Source organism: Sceloporus occidentalis, unplaced genomic scaffold (genome assembly GCF_023333645.1).
Source record: "Sceloporus occidentalis isolate IW3139 unplaced genomic scaffold, rSceOcc1.0.p SCAF_1, whole genome shotgun sequence".
NCBI classification, from domain to species: Eukaryota; Metazoa; Chordata; class Lepidosauria; order Squamata; family Phrynosomatidae; genus Sceloporus; species Sceloporus occidentalis.
In genome coordinates this window covers 242,744,281-242,760,216 of record NW_028316981.1, presented here as the reverse complement: position 1 = coordinate 242,760,216, position 15,936 = coordinate 242,744,281, and the positions used below count along the sequence as shown (strand labels likewise).

The window sequence follows — 15,936 nt, the reverse complement described above, 5'->3', positions numbered from 1 at the left end:
GTTCTTCTTCTGTTTCCCTTCCCCTTGCATGACCATAAAGAATTGGGAACAGTCATAATCCAGCGGGGAGGCTGTACTGGCACACATGTGCAGGCTGTTCTCTTTATTGTCTGGCTTTCATCATAGACTCTCATTTCCTACCTGTCACCACAAGGGGTGTCCAGGACACATTACGAACGTGAAGCTTCAGTAACCAAACTGTACAGGGTAGTCTTGCAGTTTAGCTCTGAGTGATTCTGTGAAATTAGAGGAGAGATCCTTGCAGCTGCTCTTCAGGGATTGCTGTTGTTAGGGGGGAAAGAGCAGATCTTGTGCTCTCCCCCTGTGTGTGTGTGTGCCTATGAGAAGATGCAGAGTGCATTTGGCTGAGCTATTTGGCTACTCAGAAGCACTGGAAGGCAGACAGAAAGCAAGCAAGAGAAGGAGAGCAGAGGAAGCAGGAACAGGACTGAAGTGCAGAGCAGCTGTGCTTGTTTGCTAATACTCTGCCACTTCTGGGTGCCTCAGTCAATGAGGACATGGATTCTTTCACTAAAATCTTCTTCAAGCTGCTCTTTCTGGTCCCTTTTCATCACTGGAATATATTAGCAGCAGGAAACAAATGTAAGTATTGCAAATGGATATTCAAACTTAGATCAGGTTGTTGTAGGAGGAAACAAAAAAAAACTTAGTGTAATGAGATTCAGACTTGGAAACATAGCTCTTGAAATAAATCTGTTCTGTTAAAATCTTAGCAACCAGTACATGGGATGAAAATGTTTGAGATACTGAAATGTGTACTTTTACAGATTTCTCATTGATTTTTAAAACCAGGTTGCAAACAGAACACTATCAACTAAGCCAGGATCCAAAATAACTGGAAATTCACATTTTGCCAGTTGAATGTATGCTGTATTTCTCTCCCTCTTTTCTTTGGGAAAGCTTGCTGTATAGAAGCACAACATCATTTTGCAAGGAGTTAAGCCTTTCATGAGGATTACTGGTTTGCTGATATTCTCCGCTGCATCACCTTGGGCTTTGAGAGATGTCGAATTTTGCAGACAGGTATCTGGCTCTGGCTCTTGAATTAAGAGTAACTCTAGTATACAGTGTTGTAGAGCACAAGAGCACAGCAACTGTAATGAGGAGTAAACGTTGAGAATGAGATTTTATGGCATGTTCATTGATTTCAGTACAAGCAACATTCATGTGTGTCCAGGCAGTAGAGTTCAGCAGCAGTATTTCAAAGGCTGCTTATATGTAGACTTATACACCTATATATTTATATGAACGTATATTCTGCACTGATAGGGAAATCAATACTTTAGAATTATAATGAACCCCTGCATGTGATTCTAGAACTTAAGGAGAGTGAGAGTCTTGGAAATCAGGTACTTGTTATGGATGTGGATAAACAGTTTCTAACACTGACTCAGATCTGGGGTTTGGGTTTATATGTGTGTGTGTGTGTATACACTATGTGTGCATGTGTGTGCGCGTGCACTAATGTTTGACTGTGCTCATTTTATACTGTACTTGGTAATAGGTCTCAGGGGTCCTGAAAGCCCCATTAAAACATAGACTTAATTTTGTATCAATATCTGAATTGAATATCTAATTCATGATTTAACATTTGCTGAATCCTTTTCATGTAAGCTCTGTAACTGGAGGTGCTGAGTGCTGAAACTAGTAGGAATTCATTAATAACATTACAACACTATGGTAAGGGACAGCTCCTTTAGAACATCTAAGCCATAGAGGAAAGTGGAAGTACTGTGGTTTCATCATATGCTTCATGATTTCAAGCCTTAGGGTTGAAATAGTCTATCATAAAATTGGCAGTTGCTCTGTAAGACCAAGCAGATATTCTAATATTATTCCCACAGTAATAACTTTTGATATCATGCTCAAAACTAAATCTGATGGTTGTAGAAAGACATATTAAATCTATAAAAAAATAGGATTCAAGGAAATATACTGAAGCAGCAAAGCACTAGAGGTCACTCTTACAATTTAGTAAGCAGTGCTCAGAGAAAAATATAGCAAGCATCTTCACAGAACAAATTATAAAGAATGAAAACATCAGCTTTGCGATGTGAATATTGCCGTTACCTTCTGACACGTTGAGACAACACACCTCCCAGTTACATGGCTCTATTTAATGCTACAAGGATGCCCTTTTGTATGCATTGGCTAATTGCTGGAAATCAATAATTAAAATAGCTTCAGAATCAAAATAATATTTTTCATTCATTATGATGAATAATATTTAGCCATTTTTCAAATGTGAAATATGGGGAATGTAATAATGGGTTGATAAGCTTTATAGAGAAATAAATACTTGAGCTTACAAAGCAGTGCATAATAATTATATTTAAATAAATGTAAGCAAATATGCCAACCTGTCCCAGAGACTTGGGTTCAGCAGTACTTTACTGGTAGCACACATCACCCATATCTGTTAATAGTTGTGGAGTGGAACCACAGATTATATGCTTTAGTTAGTGATGATCACTAAGTTATCCCATTGATCCTACTGGGACTAATGCTCAACTGATATAGCCTAGATCCAGTCGAATGGTGTATCAACATTTTCCCCTTTCATTTCAATTATTTCTTCAACTTCAGTCATTCCTCAAGGATATACTGCATTTTTCAATGCCTCTGCCTTTCTTTAGAAATACATATAGCACCCCTGACCTGAAATGGAAATTTGGCATGTAGCATAATTGTGCTAACAATCAGTATGTTGTTGTGTTTTAATTGCAAGTTAACAGCTTGCCTTGAGCTTCCATATTTCTTTGGGTTTTACCTGTATTAAACTAAATACTTAATTTAGTTGCTGTAATTTAATGCCACCAAGCATTAAGGCATATCTCAATCAAAATTAGAGAGCCAGCATGGTGTAGTGGCTGTAGCATTGGATTATAACTCTGGAGATCAGGATTCAAATCCCTGCTTGGTCATGGAAACCTGCTGGGTGATCTTGGGATGCCAATAAATAACTATGTAAATGGTGAGAACAAAGTTCTAAAGCCTTCAGGTTCAAACTTTTACCTTGACTTTCCTCAACAATATGCTATGTTAAAGACATTGCTATTAAGGGCATCATAGAAATGAGACTTCATCTGTTTTCATTGTAGATTAATATCTAATGCATATGTCTGAACAGCAGATCTTATAATCCATCCTAACCTCCTTCCATAATTTTCATGATTTTTTTAAAAAAAATAATAGATCTCTCTTGTACTGACAACCATTTATTTTTAACCTAAAATATACCAATACAAATATTTTCTGTTAGTTACAGCAGGTAATATTGTACTGTTTAATCACAATGCATGAGTGTATATCTCTTCTTGTGCACATATGTCACTTTTCTGAACTTCTCTCCCTAACATGTACTCTGAGTTGAGCCAAAGATAACTTTTCACTTAATAAAAAAAAGAAAAGTATATAATAAGCTTATTTAGGGTATCAGCAGTTGGCAGGCCTTATCAACTGAAGGCCAGATATAAAATTTTGAAGGACACACATTTTACTTCTTTTCTGAAGATTATTGCTAGATGATTTACCAAGCATGGGAATAGCTGTCCTTACTTACATTTTTTAGAAGTACAGACAACTCGACTCCAAAATCCATCTCTTCCTTAAGAGTTAAAACTTTCAAAGCAATTGAAGTAAAACTGACACACACAGTCATAAATGTAATACTGTGAAAGGTCATGCTGAAGCTTTTGCTGATGATGCCAATATGGGATTTATTTTGTTGGCCTTCTTTTTACAAAATTTAGTGTTCTGTTGTTGGTGTTGTTGTTTCACATTTATTATTTCAAAGATATTTCTATGTCAGTTAATGCAACCGCTTGGTATCAGTTACTTGTTGTTTGGCCGTTGACCAAAACTATGACTTAAACCTTTGATATTTGGAGAAAAGTGTTAGACTGAAATAAAGTTAACCTTATACATGTTTCAACTCAGCTGTGCCTAAAAATATTGAGATTCGTTTGATCAATGTGTGGGAATAGATTGCGTGTAAAGTCCCCCCATCCCCGGCTTATTTCTACAAAAGAAAACATGGTTAGAGATTTTTAAACTTTTTTGTGCATTATGTACCTATACTCTAGCTTAAATGATCAGACTAATTAGATTAGTCTAATTGACATTAACTAGTTGATGGCCCTAACCATTTCCAGAGATGTTAGTATGTTGCAGTTAGAAACCTTCCCCCCCCCCCCCCCGGCACCTTAAAGTCTATGGTAGCATTAACTTTTATGGATCAAAAGTGTAGGCATTAGCCTATGAAATCCTTTGCCAGCACAGATTTGTTACTACACAGTCTTACAGGTATTGTGCCACTACGGTCAAAGGGGCTTACTTTCTAATGTAGGGTGGGCAATTGTGTGATCCTCCAGATGTTGTTGAGATGTAGCTCCCAGGCTGTCTCACTACTGGTTATGGTAGATAAGACTGCTAGAAGTTGCAGTTCCCACCCCTGTTCTAGCATTTGTATTCCGTCTGCAGAGATATACATGGATGTTTGAATAAAAATATGCACACTAAATAAACAAAATATTTTTATTCATATCCTACACTGAGTGGGGTAGGCGTGATGTCCACATGCAGATGTAAAGGAGGGTCCCAAGAGTAAAAAGTCTGAGTATTATTGCTATACAGAAAACACTCATATTTTGATACCATGCTTTTTGACAACTCACTCTTTTGATGCTTGCAATTAATAGAGACGTTCCATTAATTTGATGTGGGATCCCTCTTTTTTAAATTGGTACCTATGAGGCTCACTTGGGATCATTTGCCCACATGTGCACAGTCCTAAAACTTGTCTATGGAAAGAGCGGAGCCCTCCTTGAATTAATGGAATTTGTCTGTGTAATTTGCAAGCATCATTCATATATATTCATATTTTAACATTTTATAAGGAAATAGCATTGTTCAAATACATAGAAAAGTTTAGGAAGAGGAGGAGGAGGAGGGATCAGAGCCTCCAAGTCTCATGCTTCCCTTAAGCAACTGTCATATACACTCCAGGGTGGTCTTTCCCCACCATTTGAGAGCCACTGCTGTACAGTCAAAGATAAAGAGAATATAATATTATAAATATACATAAAATCCTTAACATCTTGCTGGCCGTTACCCATCTCAGCAACTTCAGGCATAACTCAGCAGCTTAATCCAGAAAATAAAAGAGGAAGGTCTTCAATCTCTTATGAAAACGGATTAGATCCTTCTCCAGCCAGAGGTCCAAAGGAAAACTGTTCTGCTGGTACAAAGCCAGATCTTGAAAGGCTCATAGCATTGATTGAGCTGTGCATGTTGGTGGAATAGATAATAATCCTTTGTCTTACATTTTAAATTCCTAAATGGTATGTACCATGCTAACTGAGCTGCCAGTTTTGGGGGAATTTAGAATGCAGAGATGTAACTACAAGAACGAAATATCTGAAAGGGACCCTGGCCCAAACTGGTAGCCTATGAAGGGATCAATGGGGGAAGAAACGTGAATTTTAGAGAGATTGAAAACAACCCAGAATTACTGAGAACCAATGAAGTTCCATCAACTTTGGCTTTGTTTTCTTTTAAGCCAAAAATTTAAGGCAGTGGTTCCCAACCTTCCTAATGCCGCGACCCTTTAATACAGTTCCTCATGTTGTGGTAACCCAAACCCATGAAATTATTTTTGTTGCTACTTCATAACTGTAATTAAATAGGTGTTTTCCAATGTTTAGGTGACCCCCATGAAAGGGTAATTCGACCCCCAAAGGGGTCCCGATCCACAGGTTGAGAACCACCGATTTAAGGCCTCAAGCCAAGTACTTCATCGGAAAAAAGAGAAGGCATTCAAAGGATGATTAAAAGATCACATGTGTGTTTTCAGATAGTGGGAAAGAGAACAGCATGGGAGACTGAGGGGTGGTGTTTGAGGAAACTGAAGACTTTGTAGTGACTGAAGACAATTACTTTAATAGTATAAGTAATAGGCAAGTAATAACATGAAAAAATAGGGAAAGAGAATGTTTGAATTGTCAGAGAACAACACAGAAATGTAGCAATAGTTGAATGGGAGCAATAATATATTTGACATGTAGTGTGTGGAATCAGATTCCAATTCAAACAACTCTGACACTGTAGCACCAGTAAAGCTCCAATATCATTCTTTTCCATCAGTGTGGTGGAACTGTCTTTTCCCCCTTTCTCCCTGAACCTTTGCAACCACCTGAAGAGGTTTCTCAGCCCTGCAGATTAGGTGTTTCTGGGGCATGCAGGGCAAAACTAGGAGATCTCCCCACCTGATATCCATAACAAAATATCAATAGACATCCCCATTGATTTCTTTCTATGAGTGATGGAAAACTGTTTTGCTCAGGCAGAAACTTCTATCCCTCTGTTCATAAGCTTGCTCTTTGGCATGATTCTGGGACTTGTTCCCCCCCCCCCCCTTTCTCACAGGAGTGAAGACTCACAAGAATGGTAGATCTCACAAAGTGTTTTCTATGTTTTGTGCAGGAGGTCTATGCAACGCCTTTGTACACTATACCCATTGCTTTCTCATTTCATAGCACCAACCTTTCTCTGAAATAGCATAAGATTACTGATTATTTGACTGGGGCTAAGAAGGGATTTTTAAAAGGAGCTTCACCAATTCATGCGGTTTAAATGTTGAAGGGGTTTTGAATTTGGTTTGACTGACATTCTCTTTTTCTCACATCTGGCTGGAAGTGCAGGCTGGCCAGATTGACTTGGGTTAGCACACCATGGTAAACTAGCACCTGAAACTCCTTTTGGTATGAGAAGGATACTATTGCCACTTCTTTAAAGGCAACTATCTAAGGGTGGTTGAATGGACAATTTCCTTTTTAAGCAGTTTTTAGAACCAGAATTATTCCTTCTGTTTTGGAGGCCACCGTGTTGACAGATAATCTCCAAATTGTTGGTAGTCTAAACATTTCTTTTTCCTGCTTATTTGATTAATCCAATAAAGAGGTAGTTTGATTTAATTCCATAACATTAACTTGAGTCTTTATTTTTGGGATGTTCAGACAAATAGAATTGCTCCTGTAAATAACATTATAATGAATCACATATAAGAGTGTAATAGGATACCACCTGTAGAACAAGTTTAGATATAATATGGATTATTCAAATATATATATTTTGAATTGCAATCCTTAATATGTACTGGATGGATTCTTTCTGTTCTTGTTTGTGTCTTCTAGTTTCTCTGAGGCTGAGAGAGTGTGACTTGCCCAAGGTCACCTAGTGGGTTTCTATGGCCGAATGGGATTCAAACCCAGTTCTCTAGTTCAACACTCAAACCACTACACCATGCTGGATCTCTGGAATTATACTAGCTTTATATAAATATTGGCTAGATTCCACAAACCACGGTCTTTGGGGGCACTACGTGGTACAATTATTTCAGTGTTGATTTTTATGGAGCATTTCTTGAAGTATTTGTCTGCATTTTGCATTTGCAGATTACAGTTTGTTCACCAGTCTTGCACTACTATGTCCTGCGTTTAACTGTTCTTATAAGTATATTTACTCAGACATCTTGGCTAAGAGACAGACATCAGAAACTGACAGAAGATCTGTTTCTAAGAAATATACAACAAAATACAGAACAGTTTTGAGTATGCAGCGCATAATCATGTCTATGTAATGCAACCATATTATATATACTGCAAAACCTTTATGTGAAATTTCTTGAACTTTAACCCCCCCTCCCAGTATCATAATAATTATAATAAGAAGAAATACAATGAAATACTGAAATTTACAAATTGAGATTCAGCATCTCTGGGGGAAAAACAATCAGTTGTGGCTCCAATAGTGATAGGTGCTCTGGGATTAATTCCAAACAGACTGGCAAAATATCTGAAGGAAATTTCCATAAATAGGGCCACAAGCTTGTTTTCTGCTGCTCCAGACCCGGAGCAATGGATGCAAGCTACAGGAAAAGAGATTCCACCTCAACATTAGGAGGAACCTCCTCACAGTAAGGGCTGTTTGACAGAGTGTAGTGGAGTCTCCTTCCTTAGAGGTCTTTAAACAGAGGCTGGATGGCCATCTGTCAGAGATGCTTTGATTTAGATTACTTGCATGGCAGGGGGTTGGACTGGATGGCCCTTGCTGTCTCTTCCAACTCTATGATTCTATGATTCTATCTATGATTCAGAGAAGAATTACAAAATGTGGGAGTGCTTGGAGCATGCCTTGAGGTGCTTGGAATCAGTGGTACCTTACTAAGAGACTGTGCAGACCACCCCTAACGGGAAGCCTGCAGCCGCCTCTTAACTGCACCGGATCAGGGCCATGGCAACTGCATGCCATGGCCCTGATCTGGATTTTCCAGAGAGCAAAAGGAGCCACAAAAAACAGCTCCTTTTTGCATCCTGGAAAGGGTATGACAGTCCCGTCCAGAACGCGCCTATGACGCTAAAGCACTAAATAATGATATTTTGCATTTGAAATCTAATTACATTTTCTCCCTGGACAACCAGCCAACAGGGACAATGACCAAGAAAATAAATTATCTTTCTTACTTGCTCCTGCAACTTGTCCACATCAGCAGTACTCACAAATTGAAACTGATCCAGTATAACCCCACTTAGATAATTTCAGGACACTTCATTATTGACTTCCACTCCAGTGATGACATTTAAGTCAGCTCTTATGCAAGAGATTTTATCTGCAAACGTATTATTAAAAGCATCACAGCCAGCTACTGAAGTTTCTAAAGCTGGATTTGGGGGAAGGGTGCCTGAGTTAGACTTCTCACCACCCTGAACAGCTGGATGTGAATTCACATATTCAATATGTGCAAAAAAAGAAAGCTTTCTTTGCTGCACATATGGCCACTTTATAGGAACAAAAATGCTCTCTATATCATGCCTTGTCATGTAGAAGTCAAATTTTCCACCATCTGTGGTCTAGTAGTCATCATCCCTGTTTCAGCTCCTGGAGGGTATCTGTAAACCAAGGAGCTTGTTTATGGATGGCTTGGATTGGGGGCGACTGTGTCAATAGCACTGATTAGATATTTTTTCCTTTTATTAACCAGAATTTCAACAGCATCATTGATGATGCCAGTTGTATAACCCTCAAAGGTCTAGGCATTAGCCTTTGAGAGTGGACCATGTTAATAGGTCCTCCTCCCCTACAGCAACAGGTTGTAGCTGTGATGCTAACCCTGACCAGAAAACAATCTGCCCATGACAACTCAGAGGTATTAGTCAACCTCTCCCACAAATCCATATGTTCTGAGCTGAAAACTGCATTAATGTGACCTGCCAAGTGTGTAGGTCCTGAAGGCGATTGGGATAGCCTCATATTTGTTAGGGATACCATGCACTCCTGAGCTACAACTGACAAATTTGCTACCAACAATATGTTGAAGTCTCCCAGAAGCAAAAGTCTGGGGGACACCAACAAGCTTGGTGATCTCAGCCAGAGAGCCGATTGTTGGGTGGATGATCTTATCTAAACCTTGAAGTGGTTTTTTAACGTTGTCTTATTTAATTGACTGGAAGTATATTATCTATTAAATTTGGATGTTATTGGATGGAATATTTTATAATTCTGAATTGCTGTCATTGGTTTTATATTTTATCATGTGAATAGCCTTTGGCTTAAGCATTAATAAAGATTGATTGATAGCTGATAGGCAGTGAGGTGCAAGGTACACTAACAGAATCCCCTCTTTATCCCTGGTTTTCAAGTTCAGGCTCAACATTAAGAAAACAAAAAGAATGTACACAGTTGATTTATATAACTTTAGAATAGATGATGAAGACATTGAAGTAATTCAAGATTTTCTGTACCTGAGTCAAACAATCAGGATGGAGACTGTAGCCAAGAAATCAGAAGACTAGGACTTGGAAGGGCATAATCTTGAGATGCAAAGATACATGATTGAATACTAAAGTTAGAATTATCCATGCCATCATATTTCCCATTTCTATGTATGGTTGTGAAAGCTGGACAGTGAAATAAGCTGATAGGAAGAAAATAAGCTATGGATGCCATGGACTGCTAAAAAGACAAATGCATGCTAAAAGAAATAAAATTTGAACTCCTTCTAGAAGTAGTGACCTGAAACAGATGGGTAGGAAAGAGCAGTTTCCGATTGCTTTGGGGGCAGGGTGTGTAGATGTTACATGCCTCCAGAGTGGTTGGAAATCATGCAGAGAGCGAACCCAACTAGGAAAAGCCAGCCCAAAAAGGAGTAGTGAAAAGCCACTCCTGCCAGTGTCTCATTTGGAACTGCAGCAGTGCCCTGCTTTCAGAGTGGGCCATCTGCTTGTCATGGTCCCATGCCGACTGAGGGCTGACTCGGGCTGGAGTGGCCGGAGACCACTCCAAGCTGCCATTCTGCTTTGCCCCTTTGATGACTAAACTGAGGCTGTTGTACTTTAGCTCACAAGAATACCCAATAATGCTTTAGCAAAGTAGAAAGCAGTAGAAAAAGAGGAAGCCTAACTTGCAGATCGATTGACTTGCCAGTTCAAGTGTTGTTTGTGTAAGTAGCAAACATCTTGCTTGTGAAAAATGTGCTTGCCTGTGCAAGTGTTGTTTTTGTAAGTAGCAAACTTGAATTACTGGACAAAAGGGATAAGTGAGGTGAAATGTATCCTTACAGTGAAAGGGCTGTTATATAAAGAATTATTCTTGTATAAAGAACTTTTTCTGACTCTACTGGGATCTGATTTTCATAAGAAAAAAAGTATTTATCACCTACAATGAGTGTTGGTAGTGTTCTTATAGCAAAAAAAGGAGCATAGATAGACAGATAAAAATGATGCTGTTTATATTTCAGTGAATGAGTACCTTCAATACAATAATTTGAAATGTGATTGATGCCTGGATCCTTTTGACATTTTAACCAGTTTTAAATTAGTAACTACAGAATTATAGATGAAATACCATACCTATCAACCAATGATGGATGCTACCTTGAGGGTTTAAACCATAAGGGATATAAATAGCAATAAGTCAATCCAACTGGGAAACAGCTCTACTAATTACCTTTCGTAAGTATATCTTGTCACTTGCTTGCTAACACCCAGGAATAAGGTATGGCTTATTTCTAAGGGCTAGAGCTCCTGTGTTTCTATAGCAATTTGTGTCTTTTTGTTACAGAGCCCATTTATGTTATATAAATGTTATATTAAGTGCATTTACCTATCTGGCCCTGAGAAAAAATGAGATTAGATATAATATGTTTGCAAAAACTAGATATTATTCTTAACATGTGTGAAGGCTGTTCTTCATTTTGGGATATTCTGACTGAAATTCTGCATTGAGTGATATAGCTATAGAGACATAATTGTGCAGTCCCCTAACATGATAATTTCCAAGTTTCTGGAGAGCAGGGGCATGAGTGATGTCGCATCCAGTCCTCTTCTCACAGTGCACACAAGTGCAGAAAGGGGGCTGAATACATCATTGCTCATGTCTCTGCAATCACTGTGTTTGGGGCTGCACAGTTTAAAAGGTAGTTGGGGGAATTTTTAATTGTAATAATAATAATAATAATAATAATAATAATAAACCTTATTTCATGATATGATTGTTTGCAGGCCACATTATTGGCTTGTGGTTGTTTTGTTTTTGATGTTATTCAATAATTTGTATAAAGCAATTCTCTCTGACCCATGCACCAAAACATCTGTTGCTATTTGAAGCCATTGTAAAGGTCATCTTGTTATGAATCCTAAGTTTTTTCACAAAGTGATTGCTTCAACAATATAATATTTCAGGAAAAGGAAGCCAAAATCTCTGTGATCACACTTCTGATTATGTATGAAAAGCATGCACCTGATATTAACAATAGGGAAGTGTTCAATCACTGAGAAAAAGTAATTCTGGTAAGGTGCTTCAAGAAGTAATTGGAATTTTTAATAAGATATATTGATGATATTTCCTATTAGTACATGTTAATGATACCCATTCAGGCTTGATTATCGAATGCACCTGTGGTAACCAGCTTGTAAGAGTAATTTCATCATGCTGCTTATCTCTGATTGGATTAAAGGTGGGCATGGCTGGTTAATGTGTCAGGATACAGTAATTCTATTAACTATTACGTGCAAACCTTTAACAAAAGTGTGTACAAAAGAGGGTTAGAAATGTTACAGATAGCTTTTTAAGTAGCTTTGTCTGTAGTGGTGTAGGAGTACATTTTGAAGTTCACAAGAGCCCTAGTTGTACTATACCACCTGATGTCTCTGTGTACACTCAGCACACTGTAGTCCCACATGTACCATCAAGGGATATGTATTTACACATCTTTCCATCTGAAATGGCTTGTTGTTTTTGTTAACTGCCTTTGAGTTGATCCCAACTCATGGCAATGTTTATATGGAGGTAACAATTCACACAAACAACACTTTTATGTGATCCTAATGAAGATCAACAACTATTTCCAAAATTTGGGAACAGTATTTGTCGTCCATGCATGAATCATGCCCAAGAGCTTAGATAATGAATACATCATGTTTTATAACTCCTCATTCAAAATGTTTTCTGTTAATGTCTTTGGTAAAACTGCCTCTCTCAGGCACATTCATACTTCTAACACTTGTGTGTCAGTGTGTGCAGATTAATAGATCCAAAAAAACCATCTAATTAGTATTGCTTTTAGCATTTTGTAATCTCTAGATCCTTGGCATTACAAAGTCAAGACACTTCCAAATTTTTCACTCATTTCCTCCACTGGATAAAGTAGCCTCTTCTTTTGGAAGTTAGTGACTTCATGAATCAATTAATTACTCAGTGTTTAAGATACTGTAACTGTGAGATGCATTTATCACCCTCTAGCTTTAAAATCAGATATAGCCTAATAACAGTACAGGACATGTATGCATGTGTGTGTGCATTTGTGTATACACTTTTATGAGTATTTATGAAATGGCTGACTTAGAGCCATTTTTGGTCCTATTCTGTATATTTAACTGTCTGACCTTGGGTATTTGTGATTCTTTTCTGTTTTAGAGATTATGCATATGCTTTAAAAGATGTGTTAACTTCCTCATGTGGCAGTATTTAACTGAGTCTTTTCTTCATGCTGACAGCTTCCAGAAATCAGATGTTCAAAAAGAATGGATGTAAATGGTCAATAGGCTGTGAATTAAAGCATTCTATTTGGTATCTCTGATAAGGCGGAGAAGATAATCTTGATGCCATTATAGATTTTTCCAAACCTTCTCAGTATTCAGTGCTTAATGGTGGTGATAATAGCCAAACTGTCATATAGCATGAAGTCTTGACACTTTCTGAGCTAGCAGACTGCTAGAATCACCAAAGCTTACTTCAGTGATCAATGGAGGGATTCCTATCTAACTTGAAAGGGAGGGGGGTGCTCCTGCTTTCTACAGACTGTCTGATAGCTGAGTCTCAGAATAAGACAATGTCTGTCAAACCATGTCATTGTCTATATTAGTGGGCAAGGTGTACACCTGTTTACAACACACACACATTCAGTTTACAGGAAAACAGCATAAACACTTCAAATTTTCTGGCATCAGTGTCAGGGAAATTTCTTCATCCCACAGGGAATCCCCTCTGTCCTGCAATGATGCTCAAAGATGTCAGAGAAAAAAAAGAGAAATGCTGCTTTATAGAGATGGATGAACATTTTGTTTCAGTTCATTTTTTTTTAAAAGAATAGACTAGATTTGTAATATTTCTTCAAATTTAGGATGGGAAGTGTGGAGATAACAGGCAGATTAGAACGTTGGCACTAGCCAATGGGAATAAAGCCCAAAAAGATGGGGGCTGCTCCCAGGAGTCAGTATAAAAAGAGGGACAGAGCAATGTTTAGTGTTAGTAAGGGTTGAAGTTTCAGGGTGCCTTGAGGGGTGAAGAGCTGCTAAGGCTAGGTTAGGCTGCTGTGAAGGCTTTTAGGGTTTTAGGTACCCAAGAAAGGGACAAAGGGCGTCCTTAATTAAATCGTTGTGGTGTCTTGTAGTGTTTAGTGACTAATGGGGTCAAGGTAATCAGAAGGGTTATAAGATACAAAAGTTTAATAAAAGTTCTGTGAGAACTTAGTTTGTAAGGAAACATATATAAAGCTATAAAGAACCAATTACAAAGACAAGCTAAAGAAACTGTCAAACTGTGCAACTAATGAAGTATTTATACACTGTATCCATTGTGAACTCCATCCACTAAAAGAGATGCTGAATTCAACCTGACATGTAAGTAAAGCGATTACTTTGTTTCAACAAGCAGCAGTCTGGAGTGATTTCAAAAGTACCTTAAAATGCTACCTCTTTTGAGAAACGTTTTTTAGGTTTGAAACACATTAGATGGTGGGTGTATGGCTGTCAAAGAATAGTTAGTGACAAGTTGGGGGAAAATTTGAAACTGAGAAGGCTGGCATCTAAAGAGAGTTATAGTGCAGGAGACACTTAAGAGAGTCCCAAGTTTGAGTCTTGCAGTGAAGAGCTGGGATAGTGGCCGTCACCTTCACAGGAAGAAACTGATTGTATTAAAAAAAAAAATCAACTATGTGTGAAATTGACCATTTGTCTGTCCATGTGCCAGGCTCTGAATGCTGAACTATCAAAAGTCTGGATTTCAGTTTGAGTACTTTCAACTATGTCTGCTTGAATTTTCTTCTTAAAGGCCTATATGGAAGGTTTCTTTAACTCCTATATAGAAGACAAGTACAGCACGGTTCTCTCCTTTTTGGGAGTCACTTTATCTATTTGGTTGGTACAGAGTGTAATTTTTTTTTCCTGACTGGTTTTTGAAGAAGTTATCTAAATTCACAAATTCATTCCTGTTCAGACCATTTTTTTTTAGTATTTCCTTTGGTTTTGTTGTTGTTGTTGCTGTTGTTGTAGGCACAATATGTAGCTTAATCTTTAAAGTTGACTTTCTTGAAAGTTTTATTTAAGAACTTTTAAGAATCAATCAGAAGGTCCTGTTCATGTGGATACTTATCTGCAAGCTAGGCGAGTGTGCTAACATCACATCTTCACTTTGTAAGTGCCCATCCACTTCAGACAAAATCCCAACATATGTGCTTTCAGAGCCTTTATTTCCTCCCCTTGGGATTCAGTGGAGACAGTGTTGAAGAGGCATGAAAAATAAGTGTGTGTGTCTGAGTATGTGTGGGTGTGTTCAAGGACTTCTTGGGGTACTTGGTCCTAGAAGAAGGTGGGCTTTTATTTCACATCAAGTGTTTTTCACGTGTTCAAGCTATTTTTTACTTCAATGCAAGTCCATAAAGACAGACCTTTTCCCATAGGTTGCATAGTTGTAAGGGCAGAAGAACACATGAAGTTTCAGAATATCTACGTGACATTCTTATCTCAGGTTAAAAAAAAGGAGCTTTTTCTTGATGCAGGCCAAAACAAAACAGCCCTCTATCTGTTTCACCCAACATCTGAAACACCAAAGTATGTTCTGAAGTGAATTTTCTCTGTGCACATTGCCAAAAGGTTTGTCTAAAATATACTTAAAAATAAAAATAAAGAAAAAAGCCACTAGTTGAGGAGGGATCAGACAAGGCATGCTTTATTTCTACCTAGGTATGGCATAGGTAGAACTGAATCAGACCTCTGATTTGATTCAATAATTTATTTCCAGGCTTTTTGATCTGGATTTTTCAAGACCCAATTTGAACTCTGATTTCTTAAAGTTAATATTAAACATACTCATAAAACATGCCCATGCTGGCCATGCGGCAGAATATAACAAAATCCAAAATCGACAAAGCAACAATATTTTTAATTAGGTCAACTCCAAAGCATAAAATGTACCATGCAGGCTTTCAGAGCTTCATGGCTCCTTCATCAGGCAAATTTTTTTGAAAGTCATACAGAAGAAGGAAGGTGATAATGTTAGAGACACAGGCCTACATTTTTTTTTCTCAGATGCTACTCTGTTGTCAGTTAAAATGGTATTGAAGGATCTCAGTGCAAGCAA

At 38.0% G+C, this 15,936-nt stretch overlaps 1 protein-coding gene across 1 annotated transcript in view; it reads left to right on the top strand.

Moving 5' to 3' along the window:
• Positions 1-244: 244 nt before the first annotated feature.
• The window catches only part of LOC149323688 (contactin-associated protein-like 4), a 351,361-nt gene continuing 335,669 nt past the window's right edge, over positions 245-15,936 (top strand). The window contains exon 1 of the mRNA XM_089491044.1: positions 245-603. Within this exon, the coding sequence (XP_089347170.1) occupies positions 519-603 (85 nt within the window). The 5' untranslated portion in view covers positions 245-518. The remainder of the gene's footprint in view (positions 604-15,936) is intronic.